Here is a 24,349-nt window from a genome sequence, read left to right on the forward strand (position 1 = left end):
CAGCCTGCCGGCAGTAGCCAGCAAGCCCGCAGCCTGCCGGCAATAGCCAGCAAGCCCGCAGCCTTCCAGCAAGCCCACAGACTGCCAGCCAGCAACAGTAATTAAGGTAAGAGGAGCCAACTTGGCCTAGGTATCAGCGAGCTATGTTGTGTTGCTATATTGTGAATAGGAACCAGAGTGTTGGAGATCCCCCTCCAGGCCCCATTAGACTCCATTGTAGTCTCTAATGGGACCTGGAGGAAATTCTTTCTAACACACTCTCTAAAGGACACTGAGATAGCCTCTGCTAGAATGCTCCCCCCCCCCCCCTCCATGGCCCATTAGCCCTCAATTGTAGTCTCTACTGGGGCCTTGAAGGGATTATTGCACTTTTGTTCCTTGTGTCTAAAGATTGTGTAGGGTATGGCTGGAGGCGGTGCATGGAGGCGGGACATGGGTGGCGCTTGCTGCGGAGTATAGGTGGGGCCTGTAAGGGGGCCCTTGATTTATTTTGCCCGGGGGCCCTGAGGGTTCTCAGTCCGCCCCTGGGTGTGACTAGGGTTCATAAACAAAGGGATTTAACTCCTAAATGGCAGAGGATTGAGTAATCCCAATGTGCAGGTTTTATGGTGTTTTGGAAAGTTACCGAGTCAAATATAGCACATTACATTTTTCAGTTTATACACATTGAAATTTGCCTTAGTCACAAACACTGGCAAAAGTTAGCATTTATATTTGTTTGTGTGTGAAAAATTCAAAAAACGAAATTAAACGCTAATTTTGGCCAGTGTTTGTGACCAAGTGTCTACTAAAAAAGACTGGACATACCCCATTTGCATTATACCTTGGGTTGTCTACCTTTGCAAATGGTATGCCATCTTGAGGGTAATTCTCATTCTTGGGCTACCATACGTTCTCAAAGGCAACTTAACCAATCAGGCAAATTTCAATGTGAAAAATAGGAAATTCAAGCCTTCTATCTGACTCCGTAACTTTTGAAAACACCATAAAACCTGTACATGGGAGCAACAGTTATACTTGGGAGCAGAGCTGTAAGAGATCCTGATGAAAGCCATGCACAATGGCTAAAACGTCGATCAAGTTTTGAACTATGAAATAAAAGGAATATCGTTTTAAAGTAACCAGAAGACCGTGAGTGCTTGCCTCTTGTTCCCTATATTTGTGTGTATATAGATATATATATATATATATATATATATATATATATATATATATATATATTTTTTAAGTACTATTTAACTTTAAAACTGTTTAATAACGGTTACTAACTTTTTTACAGGCATGACAGGGAGAGGCACGGCATAAGCCGGCTATTCCGTCCTTTAGGCAGTCCTAAACGGCGGTGGGCAGCATAGAACGTCCCCGCCGTCCTTTGTACTAACCGGGTCCCCGTGGGTCTCGGTCCTGGGGTCTGCCTGGGAGCTCAGGCAGATCCCCTTTGCCTGATCCGCCCCTCCCTCCCCCGATGTGATCGCGGGGTCCTTACACTATATATATATATATATATATATATATATATATATATATATATATATATATATATATATAAAATTTCTTACTCCTCCTGGTAGTAGTCCTAGGCCATCTAAGTAATCTTCTTTCTCTGCTCCCTCATGTGTTTCTCTGTCAGTGAGTTTGTCAGCGTGCCTGTAAGTGCATCTGTTTAGGTTACCGGCCCTCCTCCAATTGCCTGGGAAAGGTGTTTTTACTAATTTCTTTCCCCCATGCCGTGTTGGTCTCTTTGCAGCTGGCCTCACCTGCATGGCGGAGATAATCAATCATGATGATCTCAGCCAATCTAATGCTTTCTCATAGGAAAGCATTGCATGGCTAAACACATTGTTGCGCCAATCAGCATCCCTTCATAGAGATGCCTTAAATCAATCGATGCAGAACATGGAGACATTGAATGTAGGTGGACTAGGACGCACCTCTAGTGGCTGTCACTAGAGGTGTTATTAGGCAGGAATTCTCTGAAAAGGCAGTGTTTACATTGAAAAGCCTGTGGCTTTAACACCTTGGGTGCCTGGAAAATTTATTGTGCTGCTTTGTTGTTGTGGGATTGCTGGTCCTACTCCGGAGCACCTGGTGGCTACTGGGATTAAGTGCAGATCCTATCACCAGTTTTGCAATTAATATGTAGATGGTACAACTTTGCAGCAGTGACAGCTACCTCTCTTCTAGGAAGGCTTTCCACAAGACTTTGGAAAGTTGGTATTTTTGCCCATTCATCCAGTAGAGCATTTGTGAGGTCAGGCACTGATGTTGGATGAGAAAGGTGTTCGATGGGATTGGGGCCAGGGCTCTGTGAGGGCCAGTCAAGTTCTTCCACACTAAAGTCATCCAACCATGTCTTCATGGACCATGCTAGAATAGAAAAGGGCCATACCCGAACTGTTCCCACAAAGTTGTAATCAAAGCATTGTCCAAAATGTCTTGGTAAGATGAAGCATTAAGATATCCCTTCACTGGAAGCAAGGGGCCTAGCCCAACCCCTGAAAGACATTCCCATACCATTATCCTCCTGCATCAAACGTCACAGTTGGCACAATGCAATCAGCCAGGTAACATTCTCTTGGCATCTGCCAAACCGAGACTCGCCCATCAGACTACCAAACAGAGAAGCGTGACTTATTATTCCATAGTACACATTTCCACTGCTCCAGAGTTCAATGTCGGTGTGCTTTACTCCTGTTGATCCAACACTTGGTGATGTGAGACTCGAAATGCAGCTGCTCGGCCACAGAAACCCATTAAGTTTTTGTGCTGATATTTATGCCAGTAGAAGTTTGAAACTCAGTTATGGAATCAGCACAACGTTCGTGACTATTATGCACCATGTGCCTCAACACTTGCTGACCACGCTCTGTGACAATTTTTTCACAAATGTTTGTAAATGCAGACTTCAAAAAAATAAATAAAAAAAATATAGACATAAAAAAGCAACTGTAAAGAAAAGTATTCCCTGGATGAATTCAACTATCAGGGATATTCACTTAACCCCTTAACACCGCAGCCAAATGTACAAGTTGTGAACAGAACAAAACGTAAACAAAACCTGGCATTTACGCTATATGTCTGTCCAACCGTAATTCACCTCTTTCATATTAAATGCACCCCCCCTTATTATATATCATTTTATTCAGGGGAAACAGGGCTTTCATTTAACATCAAATATTTAGGTATTGAACATAATTTAATATAAAAAATTTATAAAAAAATGGGAGAAAAAAAGAATTTTTTAATTTTTTTTTGTTCTATGTGACATTTTAACTGTGGATGTCAAAATACTGTTTGCTTTTACTGCAATACAATACACATATTTGTATTCAGCGATGTCTCACGTGTAAAACAGTACCCCCTATGTACAGGTTTTATGGTGTTTTGGGAAGTTACAGGGTCAAATATAGCACGTTACATTTGAAATTGAAATTCGCCAGATTGGTTACGTTGCCTTTGAGACTGTATAGTAGCCCAGGAATTAAATTTACACCCATAATGGCATACCATTTGCAATAGTAGACAACCCAAGGTATTGCAAATGGGGTATGTCCAGTCTTTTTTAGTAGCCATTTGGTCACAAACACTGGCCAAAGTTAGCGTTAGTATTTGTTTGTGTGTGAAAAATGCAAAAAACGCCAATTTTGGCCAGTGTTTGTGACTAAGTGGCTACTAAAAAAGTCTGGACAAACCCCATTTGCAATACCTTGGGTTGTCTACTATTGCAAATGGTATGCCATCATAGGGGTAATTTTCATTCTTGGGCTACCATAGGGTCACAAAGGCAACGTAAGCAATCTGGCGAATTTTAATGTGAAAAAAATGAAACACAAGCCTTATATTTGACGCTGTAACTTTTGAAAACACCATAAAACCTGTACATGTGGGGTACTGTTGTACTCGGGAGACTTCGCTCAACACAAATATTTGTATTTCAAAACAGTAAAAAGTATTGCAGCAATAATATCGTCCGTGTAAGTGCTGTTTGTGCGTGAAAAATGCAGAAAACGTCACTTTTACTGGCAATATCATCGTTGTAAATACATTTTACTGTTTTGAAACACTAATATCTGTGTTCAGCAAAGTCTCCCGAGTAAAACAGTACCCCCCATGTACAGGTTTTATGGTGTCTTGGAAAGTTATAGGGTTAAATATAGTGCTAGCAAATTAAATTCCCTATACTTTCGGCATGGGTTGTCAGGCAGGTCCCGCTAATTGTAATTAATTAGGATACCTAATTATGTAAAATTATTACATAAATATATGTGTAGAATTAATATATGTATATATATACATATGTGTATATATACATATAATTTTTTTTTTATATTTTTATTTATATATAGGTATATATATAGTGATATATACGTATATATTTATGTATATAGATATATATATATTATGATATATATATTATTTTGTTCTACGTGTATTTTGATATAAATATATATATTAATATCACAATACAGTTAGAACGAAATAACACATCTATATATTTTTTAATTATTTATTTTTAAATATTTTTTTAATTTTATTTTTTTACGTATTTACATATTTTTTTTATATTATATATAAATATATATATAACAATAATTATATATATATTTGATCAGTATCAGTCTACGTGTAATTTGATATTAATATATATATTTATATATATATTAATATTTAAATACACGTCGTGTATGTGTAAATGTGTGTGTGTGTGTGTGTGTGTGTGTGTGTGTGTGTGTGTGTGTGTGTGTGTGTGTGTGTGTGTGTGTGTATATATATATATATATATATATATATATATATATATATATATATATACTTAGATCATATATATATATAATATATATGATCTAAGTATATCTTATTTGTAACTGTAATTTTTTTAACTAATATTTTATTTTATTTTAGGACAGGGGGGCAATGACAGTGTCAGCCAGTGATTTCACATCACTGGCTGACACACAGGATCAGTGATCACAGTGACTGCCTGTCACTGTGATCACCTCCTGCAGATTGGGTAATTGACCACAGGGGGGAGTGCCTGGGTGGTACAAGCACTCCCCCCTTCCAATCTGCAGGGGGATCACTGTGCCAGTTACATGTGTCAGCCAATAGGCTGACACATGTAACACTGATCGCAGTGACAGGCTGTCACTGCGATCAGAGAGCTCTGAGATCGCAGTGACAGCCTGTCACTGCGATCTCAGACTTAGCAGATCGCGGTCACTGACCCCAGGGGGACTGCCTGGGGGGCCAGGTAAGTCCCCCGACCGCGATCTGCAGAAGGGGAACGCCGCCGGCCGCATGTGTCAGCCGATTTGAAATCGGCTGACACATGCTTAATACTGGTCGCAGTGACAGCCTGTCACTGCGATCAGAGACTGCAGATCGCGGTCACCGGCCACAGGGGGGGTTGCCTGGGGGGCCAGGCATCCCCCCCGACCGCGATCTGCAGCGGGAGAATACCGCCGGCCACGTGGGCGGCAATAAAAGCGAGGACGTAATATTACGCCCGCCGGCGTTTAGAGCCGGTTCCTGCAGGACGTAATATTACGTCCTCCGGACTTAAGGGGTTAAATGAGAATTCAAAGTGGATTTCAAGTTTCAGGTCAAAATAGTAAAACTGAGAAAAAAAAAAAAAAAGTAAACTCTGCTTTCAGTTCGGATACTTTGGTGTTAGATTTGAGATTCCATTTGAATTTTCACTTTAGCAAATAAACTGTATAAACTTTAACCCCCTCAAACTTCTGGAATAAAAGGGAATCATGACATGTCACGTGTCCTTAAGGGGTTAAAAGGGAAAGTAAGAAAATGTTAAACACACACACACACAATGTCTGCAGTATTGCCCATACATACCTGCTAGCGATAACGCACTCGGCACCCAGCCTCGATAAAGCAGTTGTCATGCCTTTTCCAAGCCCTGTGCCTCCTCCTGTGATAAAAGCTACTTTCCCTTTGAATGTGTCGGGAGGCAGCATCGCATTTCTGAGAGGGGGGAAGAATTTGGCTTGAGGAGGCTCCTTGTTCTCACTCGATAAAACAGTTCCATTGCTGAATACCTGGCAGAAAAAAAAAAAAAAAAGGTGATTACTGTATTTTGCATACAAGGGTTCCCAGTTGAGAGAAAAGAATAAAAAATTAGAACTCCTTAACCATGAAACCATAACATCTTTTCAGAATGAATGTAGATCAAACTCTGTACAGCACAGTGTTTCATTTTCACGCTATTGTTACTCAAACCATTAGTTTTTATTCAATTTGTTTTTAATCTGCATCGGCTAGCTAGATGTGCTCTTTACTAAAATGATCCATTGTTTTTAGAATTTTAAGCAACTATTAACGAATTAGAAAACACGACACAGAGAGTGGAATGCTTTAAGACTGAGGAATTGAAAAAAATACCAAGAAAGAAAAACATTGGCTCACTAAAGTAATCTTCATATCTATGGTGAGTGCTCCTGTTTCATTAAATTGCTGCCTAGGGACACCTCCAGTGGTCACTCCTCAGATGCCCACTAGAGGTGCTTCCTGGGTCAGTGCTGCATGGAGACACTGAAATTTCCCCATCGAGATGCATTGATTCAATAATCTCCTCTGTGAAGAGATGCTGATTAGCCAGGGCAGTGTTTGGCCCCACCCCCTCCTTGGCTGAGATCATCAGAATTGACGATCACAGCCAATCCAATGTTTTCCTATGGGAAAGCATTGTGAGTGGCTTAGATTGTCACTTTTGATGATGTCAGCTAAGGAGGCTGATCGGGGGCGGAGCCAGTGCTTAGAGACTGAAATAAAAGTAGGATTTTACTATATTTGGAGGGGGGATGGGGCAGATATAGTGACTTTACCACTACAGGGTCAGGAATACATGTTCCTCCTAAGGTGTCACCATATTGTATTTGCCTGTCAGGTGAACTTAAACTGGTCATTTTGCACAATAGAAACAATAAGCCAACCAACATATGATACACACCATTTTATCCTCTAAACTAATTTGTTTTACCCTTGGCTTCTATGAAAGAAGCACAGTTTGGAAAAATAAATTGGGTCACTTTAATTCACTGCTGTCAAACCCACGGAATATATTGCTATAATAACGGTCTATCAAAAAAAAAAAAACACACTTTATTTTTCCATGACAAGTCAATATAAGATTAAAGTTGTGACTTACATTAGTAAATTGTACCCCTTTGCATTCTGCAGTGGGGTATAGTGATCTATTAACATGCTGCCTTGTACAATTTCATACACAGGAAATTGGCAAGCCTGCTCAAATGATTTGATACTATGGCAAGGTGAATTTTTCAATAGATTCAAGGCACTGGAGCGTTTAATTAAAATCTCTGGAACTTTTTGTTAGTAAACGGAGGTCCCTCCTTGAAATTCTAAGTGCATAAGTCCAGGAATGAAAAAAAAAAGCTGACAGATTGATTTGAGCATAGATTATACATAGAGTGGTCAGCAGGCACAGATACTAACAAAGAAAGGAGAAGTAAAAAATACAGAATAACACACAAGGTTAAAGAAATTGTGTCAATTTGAGAAATTGAAGATGGATTAGATGGAACTTGTCAAAGCAACTTACACATGAATGCCAGGACTAAGCTTTCCCAGCAGAACATTTCCCAGAGCATAACGCTGCCACTGCCTCTTTCCCTTAGCACACCCTGCTGCCATCTCACACCCTGCTGCTAGGTAAATTACTCCCACATGGCCTCTGAACCTGATCTAAAAGAAAAATGTGATTCATTCGACCAGGCAACCTTCTTCCTCTGCTCCGTGATCCAGTTCTGATGTTTACATCTGGATTGAAGGCACTTTCAGCAATGGACATGGGTCATCGTCAGCCCTGTGACTGGTCAGCCCCATAAGCAGCAAACTGCTATGCACTGTGTGTTCTGACACCTCTCTATCATTACAAACACTAAGTTTGTTAGCAATTTGAGCTACAGTAGTTCTTCTGTGTGACTGGACTAGACAGCCTAGCCTTCGCTCCTCAAGTGCATCAATGAGCCCTAGGCATCCATGACCCCGACGCTAGTTCCCCGATTGTCCTTCCTTGCACAACTTTTGGTAGGTACTAACCACTTCCAGAAACATAATTTATTTATTTTTAATCCCCATGACCAATTTTGTTTTGAGTATCTATCTTTATACAGTATACTTCAAATTATACCTTGACAGGGAGTCTGCTCATTTCAAAAGGTCGCTGGTTCGAAAAGTCCCAGGGAACACTTTTTGACTGGCTTTACTACAACGACCAACAGGATTTTATTCCTTAGATATTCATATAAAATTTTATAATGTGTTTACAACTTTTTAAAGCAATATACAACATAGTCTAATATTTCATAAACTCTGGTTCATTATAATAAAATCTCTTTATAACCTTAGCTAATGATGACACAAGTACTATTCACATTTAAAATTGAGGGTTTTAAAAACTCCTCTTTCTCGACGCACAGACTGAATTAACATTCCCATTGGTTAGGGTGCAAAACCAAAATGCTAATAAGATTACCTCATTGCTTCCACCCCTTGGGTATCATCATCATTGTGGAATAAAACGGTCAGTTATTCCTAATCCCAACAATTGGTCATTAGGGGTTAACCAATCCGAACCCTCCAATCTGATATAAAAACAGCGCATGAGTCCATTGTCACTCATTCACCCTGAAGAGCCTGCCTGGCGAAACGCGCGTTGGGGCTCGGCTCAGAAAACTACTTACGTCGACATCCTAAAGATTTAGAGTTCTTTTAACTCTCCCCGACGACACTTTGTCCTTTTGATCGCCTTATTTATATTTATACGATACTTTAGTGAAGCAGTCGTTATATTGAGCCAGTATGGCGCTGGAGAAAGGTAAGTGGCTGAAGGAGTTTTAACCCATGGTCTTTCTAAAGATAGCATTATTTACATTATATATTTTACTATAAAAAAAAAATAAAAAAAAACACCTTTTCTAACTTTGACCCCCAAAATCTGTTACGCATGTACAATCACCAAAAAACACCCATGCTAAATAGCTTCTAAATTTTGTCCTGAGTTTAGAAACACTTAATATTAACATGTTCTTTTTGCAAGTTATAGGGCTAAGTACAAATAGCACTTTGCGATTTCCAAACCATTTTTTTTTTCAAAATTAACAAAAAAGTTACATTGTAACACTATCTGTCAGAAACCCCTGAATTAACCCTTCACATGTATATATTTTTTTAAAAGAAGAAAACCTAAAAAAAGGTATTAAACGCTTTTCATGCAACCATTTTACCACCAATCTATGCCAAATTAAAAAATAAAAATAATAATTGGTGATTTTTTTTGACACACATAGCCATTTAAGAATACATGTACGGAGAACTTTGAAGGTTACTGCCAAAGAACAGTGATACCACCCATGTACAGGTGTGTCGGGTTTTCTGGGGGCTAAAAGACCTTATTTGGAGGGTATGCATTCCAGGTTTCCAACTTGGAAATTTCACATCTGGTCATCATGCACCCCAATATGTGTTCAGCAAAATCTTCTGAGTACAGTGATACCACCCATGCATAGGTTTGTTGGGTTGTTTGGGGGGGGTGCAATGCCGAACTTCTGACCTTTTTTTTTTCCAAATTTGACATATCTTCTTTGCCCATCTTTTTGGGAGCCTTTTTACATAACCCAGTTTATTTTTGCCATTAACGTGCATATATTTGATAACTTGGCACCCCAAGCTATTGTATATAGAGTGTTTTGATGCCTCTGATGCAACCGTTTTAGCCAAAGAAAATTGAGAAAATGTGTGGTGGTAATTTTTCCATTTTTACACACACATTTGGGCGTGATTTAGGGGAGCATGTTGTTGGTTATTGCAAGAAAACACTCCAGGTTGTTTTGTGCAAGGCCTCCTTAGTACACCCATGCCCTCCATGTATAGATTTTACAGGATTTTGGGAAGATTCAGTTACAATTGAATGACTTGTAATTTGAGTTGAAACGGAGAGTGTTTCTTCTGATAAACCTATCTTTAGTTTGGGCCCTATCACATACCCCAGTTTTATTTATTGCCATGAATGTGTATATATTTGAAACATAGACACCCTGAGGTATTGTATATGGAGTGCTTTGATGCAGTTGTTTTAGCCAAAAAAATTGGGGAAAGTGCGTGGTGACAATTATTAACCCCTTAAGGACGCGGGACGGTTCAGGACCGTCATCGGCATTTTTGCGTTGCCGACCGACGACGGTCCTGAACCGTCCTAAATTTAAGAGGTACTTACCCGATCGCCGTCGTTCCCCCGGCGGCGATCGGCGTTGCTCCCGTTGTGGGGAGACTGCCTGCAGCCCAGACAGTCTCCCCATGGCGGATTAGGACCCCTGTGGCCATGTGATCGCCCAACAGGGCGACCACATGGTCACAATAGGTGTCCTAGACTCTGCCTGCAGGGGGACTGTCTGTGCTGACAGGCAGTCTCCCTGCCAGTGTAAAATCCAAAAAAAAAAATTAAAGTTATAGTGAATAAAAAAAAAAATATTATTATATATGTGTATATATATGATATATAGACATATATTATACCTATATAATATATGTCTATATATCATATATATAATGTCATGCTAAGTGTATTTTTATATTAATATGTACATATATTAATATAAAAATACACTTATAATTAATTTACACACGTATATATATAATATATATAATAACTATATATATATTGTATATATATATTATTATAAAATACGAATAATAAATAATTTAAATTAAATTTAAAAAATTAAAAATAATAATAAAAATTAAAAAAAATATATATATCTATACGAAATGTTATTCTAACTGTATTTTGATATTAATATATATATATATTTATATCAAAATACACTTAGAATGAAATTGTATATATAAATAAATAAAAAGAATACAAACTATTCATATGTCCATATACAAAATGACATAAATAATTATATAAATATACACGTAGACTTCAAATATATAAATATGCATATATATTTAAATTCTACGTGCATATTTATGTAATATTTTTACATAATTAAGTTATTTTATTGATTGCAATTTAAGGGACCTGCCTGCCAACCCAGGCCAAAAGTCTAGAGAATTTAATTTGCTAGCACTGTATTTTACCCTGTAACGTTCTACGACACCCTAAAACCTGTACATGGGGGGTACTGTTTTACTCGGGAGACTTTGCTGAACACAAATATTAGTGATTTAAAACAGTAAAACGTATCACAGCGATGATATTGTCAGTGAAAGTGACTTTTTTTGCATTTTTCACACATAAACAGCACGTTTACTGATGATATAATTGTTGTGATACATTTTCCAGTTTTGAAACACTAATATTTGTGTTCAGCAAAGTCTCCTGAGTATAACAGTACCCCCCATGTACAGGTTTTATAGCGTTTTTGAAAGTTACAGGGTCAAATATATGGGTCAAATATTTTTACATTGAAAATGACCAGGTTGGTTACGTTGCCTTTGAGAGCGTATGGTAGCCCAGGAATGAGAATTACCCCCATGATGGCATACCATTTGCGAAAGAAGACAACCCAAGGTATTGCAAATGGGGTATGACCAGTCTTTTTTAGTAACCACTTGGTCACAAACACTGGCCAAAATTAGCGTTCAATTTAGTTTTTTACTTTTTTCACACACAAACAAATATGAACGCTAACTTTGGCCAGTGTTTGCGACTAAGTGGCTACTAAAAAAGTCTGGACATACCCCATATTGAATACCCTGGGTTGTCTACTTTAAAAAAAATATGTACATGTGGGGTGTTATTCAGCGATTTATGACAGATAATAGTGTTACAATGTCACTATTGATAAATTTTAAAAATATATGTTTTGAAACCGCAATATCCTACTTGTACTTATAGCCCTATAACATGCAAAAAAATAGCAAAAAGCATGTAAACACTGGGTATTTTTAAACTCAGGACAAAATTTTGAATCTATTTAGCAGTTTTTTTCATTCGCTTTTGTAGATGAATAAAAGATTTTTCACATAAAAGTCAAAAAACATGTATTTTTTTTCAATTTTTCATCATATTTTTTCATTTTTTAAAAATTAAATTACATGAGATTATATAAATAATGGTATGTAAAGAAAGCCCCTTTTGTCCTGAAAAAAACAATATATAATTTGTATATGAACAGTAAATGAGAGAGCGGAAAATTACAGCTAAACACAAACACCACAAAAGTGTAAAAAGATGCCTGGTCGCAAATGTACAACATCGCAAAAAAAGTCCAGTCCTTAAGGGGTTAAATTTAACATATATATATATATATATATATATACATATACATACATACACACACACACAGCTTTTTGACTGTTGTTTTCTGCAAGGCCTCCTGAGTACACCCATGCATAGGTTGAACTTGATCATAAAAATAGTCTGGCAAAGTAAAAACAAACAAACTCAGTAAACGTAACCAAAAAAAAAAAAATAATAATAATGTGCACGAGTGTGTGTGGTATCACTTAACCCCTTAAGGACACATGACATGTGTGACACGTCATGATTCCCTTTTATTCCAGAAGTTTGGTCCTTAAGGGGTTAAAGCAGTCCCCAATGCAGAGTCCAGGCTGTCCAGCCTCTGCATCTGCTTTGAGAATTCTCCTTTGCCGCAGTAGGGGAGATTTTAAAAATAAAGTGGATAGCCACAACTCTGCTCACTCCCATCACGCCCGGGGAACGGGTGCATCTTGGTACAAAATATCCAAAATGATCTGGAGCTGAAACTGTAAAAAAGTCAGTTTCATTCTGGGGTTTTGCTTTTTTACACAACAAAAAAGCGTTGTGGGTTGCAATCTGCATGTAGTAAATTGCAACCTTTTTGTACCAGGCCCTTGTCTTCTGTATAATTAGGTGGAGCTGCAGCAGCTGATCTGCCAGATCAACCGCACCCATATGCCGGTTATAGGCGTTGATGCACACTGGCTTCCTTGTTCTCTCACCTCTGCCACGTACAGGGACCTCCACAGTCCCCTCAGTGTGGATGGTGGTAAGAAGGTACACATCCTTCTTGTCTCTGTACTTAACTGCCAACAGCTCCTCTTGGCGCAGAGCTGAGGTCTCCCCCTTTCGTAGCCTGGTGCGTGCAAGTTTTCCTGGGAAACCTGCGCGGTTCTTTTTGATTGTACCGCAAGCTACTGAATCAAAACAATACATTAGCTTGAACAAAGGGACATTTGTTTACAAATTGTCAGTATACAAGTGGTACCCTTTGTTCATCAGGGGGAATGTCAGGTCCCAGACAATCTTGCCACTGGTTCCCATATGTTCTGGGCAACCTGGAGGGTCAAAGTGGCTATCCTTTCCCTCGTACACCCGGAAGGCCCGAGTATACCCTGTCTCGCTCTCACAGAGCTTATACACCTTACCTGGAGTGTTTGGAAGGAATATACTGCTTGAATCCCAGCCTTCCCCTATACTTAATTGATTCATCCACACATATATTCCTTCCAGGTGTACAGACCTCTGCAAACCTGGCAGCAAAGTGTACCCCCAGAAGCCCCATGATGCACTTCCTTTAGAAAGGCAGCGCCATCATGGGAGCCACATAGGTGGGGTGCTCTGCCTCACTGCTGGGCGACACGAAGAAGCGATCACCCGGCGGCCCGGCAGTAAGGGGTGGTATTGCAGGATTCCACGAAATCGAGGCATCGCTGCAATACCATCAGAGCGGCTGGAAGCGATCATGATCGCTTCCAGCGCTCGATTTCACTACGAACGTATTAGGTACGTCCGAGGTCATTACGGGGTTAAGAACAACTACATTAAGCCAAAGTTGTTCTGGGGTCTATAGTGTCCCTTTAAGTGAAATAAATGTTATTCACCATGTTTCAAGCGCCGGGACTCCTCCGCTGCAGCCTTTACCTCCACTAATATCATCAAGCATGCTGACTTCACCCTCGCTATCAGCAGCATTTGATTCCCAGACTTAGATAGCCACTAGAGGTGTCTTTCATGAAAACATTGCAGAATTAAAACCAAAAAGGACCACTGCACCAGAACCATATCCCCAAAAGGGATACTGTAGTGTCAGGTATCGTGGCTCAGTCTCTGCCTCCCCCTTCTCTCTCGGTGGTAAATAAACGTGTTAAAAACCCTTTATTTACTTACCAGATCCCTGCGCCGCAGTCCCTGAGCTGCAATATCACGTGACCGAGATTTACTCAGTCAGTGCAGGGCTCGACAAATCCCAGGCGCCAGTTATTTGTGAGCACGTTCAGCCACCCAGAGGTGACGGGCTGCCTGAGAGCAGGCAGGAGGCTCATGACGAGCGGAGGCAGGCCGGCTCATGGAGATCGGATTCACCACCAAAACGGTTGCCAAACTCCAATAATACTTGGTAGAGAAATAAAAATCACGACGAAAAAAAAAGAAAAAACAAACATTAAAACATAACTTGACAAACATATCCACCAAAGTATTTTTTTTAGTAACAATTGCACAATTATTCACTACATGGCAAAACACTTTGCAAATATAACCAATGTTCTGCTGGTACTTTACTGTACTTTTAAGCCATTATGATTTTTGTTTTTTCTATTTTAATGTAAACTTTGTTGAAATATTTCTCCCAGAAATATAAACTGTGCCACAATTATCCTATTAACATAATGCCTCCTAATAGGCTTTTAGATAGCTTGAATTAGGAAAGAAAAAAAAAAATTAATGTCTGATGTCCAGTTCATACATTCAGAGAGCAGCAGGCTTTGAACAACACTGCCACACAGTGGAATAAAGCCTGATAAGCAATTAATACACTAAATAGTACATATGGAAAGTAGATATGCAAAAAGGCACAGACATAATAACTATTACATAGTTGTCCAATGAGGCGGAGAAAAAAAAAAAACTAATACATTTCCTAGACATAATCATAATTTAATTAAACCAATCTAGTGATATCAATAGGTCCTAGAGAGAAAAAAAGAAAAGAAATTAAATAGCAAAAACTCTATTGCGACTGATCCTCCACACTTCATTTGTAGGTAAAAAGAAAAGGGTTAACAACGTCCCTTTATTTTCAACAATAATCACGATTTAACAAGAATACATTTAGTGGGCTATAGATTATGTAATAATACAAAAATTAAGTCTACATATTACAAAGAAACAGAAGTAAACAATTAGGAACGGACTTACCGTGTTTGATAAATTATTTGAGACATTATGTTCATTTGTGACATTTAGTGCATGTGCATTAAAGACACACTCTAAGCACCACAGCGATCAGCATTTATTGTAGTGATCATGCTGCTGTTTTTTTTTTGGTTACAGAATTTAGGATTGATCTAAAAAAAAAAAATAAGGGTGGGGGGCGGGGAAGGAGGGACTACTTGGTACCCAAAACCCACACAGTTTGTCAGATGGACTGATAATGCGCAGAAACTACACTACTCTGTCCAACCAGGATGGGAATTATAGGCAGAGAACCATGCAGGGTGGTTAGACCAATACTTGCAGCCGATTTTAATCCTCCTGTCTGCTCCTGTCCCGTTCTGCAAGCTTATCAAAAGACCAGACATTGTGAAGCACATCTCACAAATCATGCCTGAAAAACAGCATTTCTAACCTGAATTTCTGTTGCTGATTGTTTCCAAAATCCAGCTTTGCAAATGTCATCTCTCTCCCACCTGCCATTTTCCTATCTTCACTTAAAGCAGCTGGATCCTGCAAAGTATCTAATGTGTGCAGTTTATCTTTGGATTGAAACAACACCTTCAGGATATAGATTTATTCCCACACATTCCGTATTTGCTAAAATACTGCAGCATAATTCAAATTAAATAAAGATTAAAAAAAAACAAATTAACATTTTGGTCTATGGATACAGCTGACTAGCATGGGGTTTTGGGGTTAAAGAACCACTATAGTGCCAGGAAAACATACTCGTTTTCCTGGCACTATAGTGCCCTGAGGGTGCCCCCACCCTCAGTGTCCCACTCCCATGGCGCTGAGGGGGGAGGAAGGGGTTAATCCCTTACCTTTTTTCCAGCGCCGGGCTCCCTCGGTGCTGGGACTCTCCTCCCTCTTCTGACGTCCCTGGCTGAATGCGCATGCGCGGCAAGAGCCGCGCGCAGCCAGTCCATAGGAAAGAATTCTTAATGCTTTCCTACGGACGCTGGCGTCTTCTCACTGTGAAAATCACAGTGAGAAGCGCGGAAGCGCCTGTCAATGAGACAGCCACTAGAGGCTGGATTAACCCATAGGTAAACATAGCAGTTTCTCTGAAACTGCTATGTTTACAGCAAAAAGGGTTAAACCTAGCTGGACCTTGCACCCAGACCACTTCATTAAGCTGAAGTGGTCTGGGTGCCTATAGTGGTTCTTTAAGCAGTTTTACCAATAAGGATATTAGTTAATAGGTTTCTACATCGCCTGGTTCATAATATTGTAACTTGAACTATGTGCGGAGATCTGTTGAGCTGCTAACTGCATGTGTGTGCGCAAGCAGAGCTGCAACAACGCATCGATAAAATCAAATAAGAAAATTGTTGTCAATGATTCTCATTATAGATTGCTCCCAATTTTCCCGGGGAATGGCTGGCCGCCTGCCCATAGTATCCAATGATCGCTGCATATGTCTGGAGCGTTGTGCGGCCTTTTCACCAGCGGGCCTCGCCTGCTTCCAGCCCAAGGACAGAGTGAGAAAATGTTAGTAGCGTGTTTTGGTTGCTCTGGCAAGCAAGCTAGGCCCAGACCCCAAGCTGTCCCAGGCACAGCACCATCAGAGGGGCCAAGAGGAGGCCAGAATCAACAGCAATATCCATACTTACTGCATGGGACTCCATCCATCCTACTATACTGTCAAGATCAGGCCTGCAAGCTTGAAGGGGCCCATTGGTTGGCCCTAACATTAATGGGACACTATAGTCACCAGAACAACTACAGCTTTTTGCATTTGTTTTGGTGAGTAGAATCACCCCCTTCCGGCTTTTTGCCGTAAGCACAGCCTTTTCAGAGAAAATGCAGTGTTTACATCACAGCCTAGGCATACCTCCACTGGCCAATCCTTAGATGGCTACTAGAGGCGTTTCCTGGAGCAGTGCTGCACATTGTGTCTCCACCCTCTGCATGCAGACACTGAACTTTCCTCATGGAGATGCATTGATTCAATTTCTCTATGAGGAGATGCTGATTGGTCAGGGCTGTGTTTGACTTGTGCTGGCTGTGACGGTAGTCACCGTCACTGTGGATGGAAGACAGACATTATGTGTGGGCCCCAAAATTCCTTTTGTGTTTTTGTCACCCTGTGCCCATTATTTGTGCAGGGTATGTTGAATGTATTGCTTGTCTGTACCTCTCTCACTCCCCCTTTTTCCTGTTCTATTGTGTCCCCAGCAGGGCATTGTCCCAGGGACACTGCTAGACCAGTTTGAACAAGCTGCCCTGTTCCTCCTCAATCTCCCATCAGCACTTGCTATTGTCTGACCCCTCCCTTCCTTGTACTATAGTGCTCTTGTCAATCTATTGTATGTAAATTGAGTTGTTGGGGGCTCAAAATATGTGTGCTGTGTTCATTAAAGAGTTGCTGCTTAACCTTTACCAAGTGTCCTCTGGTGTTTGGTCCAGGGTGAAAAAGGCCCTAAGTGATCCCAGTCAAGCCTCGGCAACTGGGTCTGAAGTGCTCCAGGGGCCCTGATCGCTACGAGGAAGGAGACTTGGCGGAGGGACTCGGTCGGAGTACTGGAGTTCTGTTGCACTGGCTCTGCCCCTGATCTACCTCCTTGACAGTCTAATCCAATCCTATGGGGAAGCATTGTGATTGGCTCAGACCACTACTTCTGATGATATCGGTCAGCAGACAGAGGCAGTTCACAGGCAAACAGGGGCAGAGGTAGCAGCTGCAGACTTGAATACAATTAAGATATTACTATATTTAGGCTGGCAAGAGGGGGCCAGATGGCGTTTTTAACATTACAGGGTCAGGAATATATGTATGTATTCATGACCCTATAGTGCTCCTTTAAGGGTCAACCAATGTGCATCTCTGAGGAGGAGCCTGGTCAGTTGCCCTGGGCCCACTGACTATTATTGCACCAGTCTGGGCTGGCAGTTTGGATGTTTCTCCTGTGTATCTGTGTCACGTCTGAGTGCTTGTGCATATGAGAATACACAACAGCATTCAAAACATTATACACCGAAGCATTCAAACACCAACACTACACCTAAATGTAATAAATGTAAAATATTATTAAATGTAATAACTTTAAAAATAAAATACATCTGCTGACAGTTATCCTTTAACGTTTTACACCCTTCCCTAGGCCTTCTATTCAAGCCACTAGTGTAAAAAAAGACTTGCGCCTGTATCCCGTAAATATCAGAGCCTGCAAAGACCCAACACATTTTTATCTTGCACTAACAGTACACAGCAACTCATATTTCAGGGCACATTATCACGGAGTTCGTTTTCTCCACTGGTCTGTTATTTCACAGAGCCCTGCCCTCCATCCACAAGCCACAAAAGGAAGGGAGTTGCACATTGGAAAACTCCTTCTTTCCCAGTCTGCAGGACTGGAAGTGGAAGAAGAAGAGGAAGTCTGGGGGAGGGCTGCTAGGTAGGCTTGCCCACCCGATGGTCAGAAAACTGGATTTGCACAAAGGGCAGCTACAGACGCTTCTCACTGCAGGCACCCACTCAAACCGCCTGAAAACAATGCGGATGATAACAATGAGGAGAGACTTTGGCCTCAACATGTTTAAACGTGGCACATAGAAGAATGTGCCCTGTATACCCTGTAGTTTCTGCACCATATCTTATGCATGCAAAGCTGCAGGCTAGAACCATTATTTGCCATTTACCCCATGTAACATTTCCTAAATATACAGTGCCTTTCAAAAGTATTCACCCCCCTTGGCATTTTACATGTTTTGTTGCCTCACAACCTGGAATTAACATGGATTATTTGAGGATTTGCATCATTTAATTTACAAAACATGCCCACAACTGTGAAGATTTTTTTGTTTGTGAAGCAAACAACAAATAGGACAAATTAACAGAAAAAGTCAATGTGCATAACTATTCACCCCCTAAAGTCAATACTTTCTAGAGCCACCTTTTGCAGCCATCACAGCTCCAAGTCACTTTGGATAAGTCTCTATGAGCTTGCCACATCGTACCACTGGATTTTTGCCCATTCCTCCTTGCAAAACTGCTCCAGCTCCTTCAAGTTGGATGGTTTGCACTTGTGAACAGCAATCTTTAAATCTGACCACAGATTTTCTATTGGATTGAGGTCTGGGCTTTGACTAGGCCATTCCAACACATTTACATGTTTCCCCTTAAACCACTCAAGTGTTGCTTTAGCAGTGTGTTTGGGGTCATTGTCCTGCTGGAAGGTGAACCTCCGTCCTAGCCTCAAATCACTCACAGAGTGGTACAGGTTTTTCTCAAGAATATCCTGGTATTTAGCACCATCCATCGTTCCCTCAACTCTGACCAGTTTCCCAGTTCCGGCTGCTGAAAAACATCCCCACAGCATGATGCTGCCACCACCATGTTTCACTGTGGGGATGGTGTTCTTTGGGTGATGTAATATGTTGGGTTTGCGCAAAACATAGCATTTTCTTTGATGGCCAAAAATTTCATCAGACCAGAGCACCTTCCTCCATACATTTTGGGAGTCTCCCACATGCCTTTTCGCAAACCCAAAACGTGCCATTTTGTTTTTTGTTGAAAGTAATGGCTTTCTTCTGACCACTCTGCCATAAAGCCCAACTCTATGGAGTGTAAGGCTTATTGTCGTCCTATACCGGTCCGTGAGTTTTGGTGGGCGGCCATCTCTTGGCAGGTTTGCTGTTGTGCCATGTTCTTTCCATTTGGTTATGATAGATTTGATGGTGCTCCTAGGGATCAAAGATTTGTATATATATATATATATATATATATATATATATATATATATATATATTTATTTATTTATTTATATATATATTTTTTTTTTTTTTTTTTTAAATAACCTAACCCTGACTTGTACTTCTCAACAACATTGTCCCTTACTTGTTTGGAGAGTTCCTTGGTCTTCATGGCAGGGTTTGCTTAGAGGTGCCTCTTGCTTAGGTGTTGCAGCCTCTGGGGCCTTTCAAAAAATGTGTGTATGTGTAATGACAGATCATGTGACACTTAGATTGCACACAAGTGGACATCATTTCACTAATTATGTGACATCTGAAGGTAATTGGTTGCACCAGAGCTTTTTATGGGCTTCATAACAACGGGGGTGAATACGTACATGCCAATTTTCTGTTTTCTATTTCTAAAAAATAGTTTTATGTATATATTTTTCTCATTTCACCAACTTAGACTATTGTGTTCTGATCCATCACATAAACTTCATATGAATAAAAAATTGAACTTAAGGCTGTAATGTAACAAAATCGGTAAAAAGTCAAGGGGGTGAATACTTTTGCAAGGCATTGTAGCTCTGATGGCACGATCAGCTGTTCTGTATTCAGGTATGGTTTCTACCCCATCGAGTAAAGGATAGTAATAATTAACTTGAATCAAGTATTACAATTCTATAACATTTTTACTAAAGTCCACTAGATTGGATTTTATGTTTTTGGTAAATTATTTACCATTAGCTAAACAATTTCCACCCAGCTGTCGAGATAGTATTAGTCGCAAAATGAGACTTAAGCGCGGGTATAGCAAACCGTACAGTTCAGGACGTTGTAGAGTGAAAAGAGATTTGCCCTAATTTTGACATGCCTCTAAGCTTACTAATGCAGTCTGATGCAGTGACATTATCTCTGCCATATTTAAGTAGAGTCATCATGACGTGTCTCAACTTGAGAAAAAATAAATATGCATAATAAAATGCAAAAATCCAGCATTCTAAAGTAACTTTCCTAAATACATTTTTAAAGGAACACTATAGGCACGGAGACCACTTCAACCTAATGCAGTGGGTAGATGTCATGTCCCCCTCACATTGTAACCCTGCAATGTAAAATATTATACTATTAGTAGTGGCAACAACATCAGAACGATAACCACCTAAACGAGGATCAAGAACATATCACAACTGGCACAATAATAATGGATTTCCCGAACCCTTGAACCGATGAGGTTAACCCCTTCAGGACGGAGTCAATATTACACGTTCTGATCAAAACAAAACGTAAACAAAAACTGGAATTTGCGCTATATGTCTGTTCAACTGTAATTCACCTCTTTCATTTTGTTCAGGAGAAACAGGGCTTTAATTTCATATCAAATATTTATATATGAAACAATTTATTATGAATAAAATTATAAAAACTGATAAAAAAAAAAAAAAAAAAATTAAAATTTGTAGTTCCGCCTCACATTTTAGCTGTAAATGTCATAATACTGTTAGGTTTTACTGCACAAAACTGCACATATTTGTAATCAGCGATGTCTCATGAGTACAACAGTACCCCCCATTAACAGGTTTTATGGTGTTTTGGAAAGTTACAGGGTCAAATATAGAACGTTCCATTTTCAAATTGAAATTTGCCAGATTAGTAATGTTACCTTTGAGACGATGTGGTAGCCCAGGAATGAGAATTACCCCGATAATGGCATACAAATTTGAAAAATTAGACAACTCAAGGTATTGAACGTGGGGTATGTTTAGTCTTTTTTAGTAGCCACTTAGTCACAAACACTGGCCAAAGTTAGCGTTCATATTTGTTTGTGTGAAAAAAGCAAAAAACTAATATTTGGCCAGTGTTTGTGACTAAGTGGCTACTAAAAATTACTGGACATACCCCATTTGCAATACCTTGGGTTGTCTACTTTTGCAAATGGTATGCCATCATGGGGGTAATTCTTATTCCTGAGCTACCATACGATCTCAAAGGCAACATAACTAATCTGGCAAATTTCAATGTCAAAAAAATGAAATGCAAGCCTTATATGTGACTCTCTAACTTTCCAAAACACCATAAAACCTGTACATGGGGGGGGGGGGGGTTACTGTTATTCTCGAGAGACTTTACTAAACACAAATATTAGTGTTTTAAAACAGTAAAACATATTACAACAATAATATAGTCCATAAAAGTTTGTAAAAAATGCAAAAAACTTCACTTTTACTTAAAATATCATCGTTGTAATACAATTTACCAGTTTTAAACACTAATATTTGAGTTCAGCGAAGTCTCCCGAGTAAAACAGTACCCCCTATGTACAGGTTTTATGGTGTCTTTGAGAGTTACAGGGTCAAATATAGTGCTTGCGAATTAAATTCTCTACACTTTCTCCCTGTGTTGTCAGGCATGTAAATCAAATTTTAACCCCTTAAGGACACAGCTTCAGAAGCTTGACTTACGCTTAATGACACAAGCTATTTTTGCATTTTCTTGCTGTTTGCGTTCAACTGCAATTTGCATCTCTCTCATTTATTGCACCGGCACATATTATATACTGTTTTTTTAAAGGACAGAAAGGGCTTTAATTTGAGATATATATATATATATATATATATATATATATATATATAGATATATATATATATATATATAAATGCTTACTTATTATAAAAAAAAATGAAAAATATTGTTTTGTTTTTTTACAGTTTTTGCAATCATAATGTGTGCCTAATTAGTGCAGGTTAAGGAAAGTAATTAAAAATAAATTCATTTATTTGTTCTGATTTACAGAATATATAATGTGTCTGGGATTTTCAGTTTTTTTTGGTAGTTACAGGTCACAAAGCACAAGGAGTAAAATAAAATTTTAATGTGGAGCGATTTTAGAATTTGGTATGTTTGTCTTGTAAGCCTAATGGCCATAAAAGAAAACAAAATTGCCACACAAAAGTATATATTTATATAAAGTAGACATCACAGGCTATTTACCTAAGGTTGTTTTGAAACTTTCTACGTAGCCATTTTACCGCCAACCTCTGCTAAATATTGGAGTAAAATTGTGTTTTATTTAGTTTTTGGCACACAAACTTATAACAAAGAACTTCTTGTGTGTATTTTGTAAAGTTGGTGTGTGCTATATCTGTACAAAGTTTTATTATGTGTTCAGTTACTTCTGCTGAGTACAACGGTACCCCCATTGTATGTCTTTGGCACGATTTTGTGAAGCTACAGTGCCATATAGGAGACCTGTCCTTTTCAGTATTCACAGTAGAATTTTGAGAGAGGGATTTAATGAGCCTATGCTTCCATTTGGGGTATTATAACAGTTTGACTGTTCAAAACCCCCCACAAAGGCCTACCATTTGTAAAAGTAGACACTCCAGGGTATCTCATAAGGTGCATATTGTGCCTTAACATGCCCCTATTTTTTTACCATTACATGCCAAAGTATGTGGTAAAAAATAATTTTGTGCATTTTTTACATACGGATTGCATTTTTGCTGGGCATTTTGTATATTTCATATGTGCCACTAAGTTCAAACCCCCCAAATTATGCTCAGCTAAGTCTTCTGAGTAAAAGGACACCCCCATTGTATGTCTATGGCACTATTTCGTGAAGCTACAGTGCCATACAGGAGACCTGTCCTTTTCAGTATTCACAGTAGAATTTTGAGAGACGGATTTAATGAGCCTATGCTTCCATTTGGGGTATTATAACAGTTTGACGGTTCAAAAAAAAAAAACACAAAGGCCTACCATTTGTAAAAGTAGACATTCCAGGGTATATCATAAGGTGCAGATTGTGCCTTAGCATGCCCCCATTTTTTCACCAATATATGCCAAAGTATGTGGTAAAAAATAATTTTGTGCATTTTTTGACATACGGATTGCATTTTTGCTGGGCATTTTGTATATTTCATATGTGTCACTAAGTTCAAAACCTCCAAATTATGCTCAGCTAAGTCTTCTGAGTAAAAAGACATCCCCAATGAATGTCTTTGGCACTATTTTGTGAAGCTACAGTGGCATATTGGAGACCAAGCCATATCAGTTTTTACAGAACTTTGAATTTTGACGCTGGGCCTATGTGCAATTTCCAAGCATCTTCGCAGGTTTTAAATTCAAACTACCCCACAAAGGCCTACCATTTCTTAAAGTAGACACCCCAGGGTATTTCAAAAGGCATATTTTGAACCTTAGTGTGGGATAATTTTTCCGCTAGCTTGTACCAGGTGTAGTGGTCATAAGCGTTTTTTCTGCCTTTTTGACACACAAAGTGAGTTTGCACAGTATATTTTGCAAACCTTATGTGTACCACCACTCTATAATACTTTATATGTTGCTCAGCTATGTCGGCTAAGTACAAAAAATACCCCCGTATGTACCTTTACCAGGTATATGTGGACATCGGAGGGGCACATTTGGGACACAGCCATTCCATTTTTTTCAAACTTTACATTTTTACGCTGTGCCCATGTC

The 24,349-nt window shown here is 39.4% G+C and overlaps 1 protein-coding gene across 1 annotated transcript in view; it reads right to left on the reverse strand.

Annotated features, from left to right (window-relative positions):
* Nucleotides 1-24,349, reverse strand: part of DECR1 (2,4-dienoyl-CoA reductase 1) — an 83,860-nt gene that overhangs the window by 55,640 nt on the left and 3,871 nt on the right. Inside the window, exon 2 of the mRNA XM_063450333.1 lies at nucleotides 5,854-6,056. Within this exon, the coding sequence (XP_063306403.1) occupies nucleotides 5,854-6,056 (203 nt within the window). The remainder of the gene's footprint in view (nucleotides 1-5,853; nucleotides 6,057-24,349) is intronic.

This window comes from Pelobates fuscus, chromosome 4, assembly GCF_036172605.1.
Source record: "Pelobates fuscus isolate aPelFus1 chromosome 4, aPelFus1.pri, whole genome shotgun sequence".
Taxonomy (NCBI): Eukaryota; Metazoa; Chordata; class Amphibia; order Anura; family Pelobatidae; genus Pelobates; species Pelobates fuscus.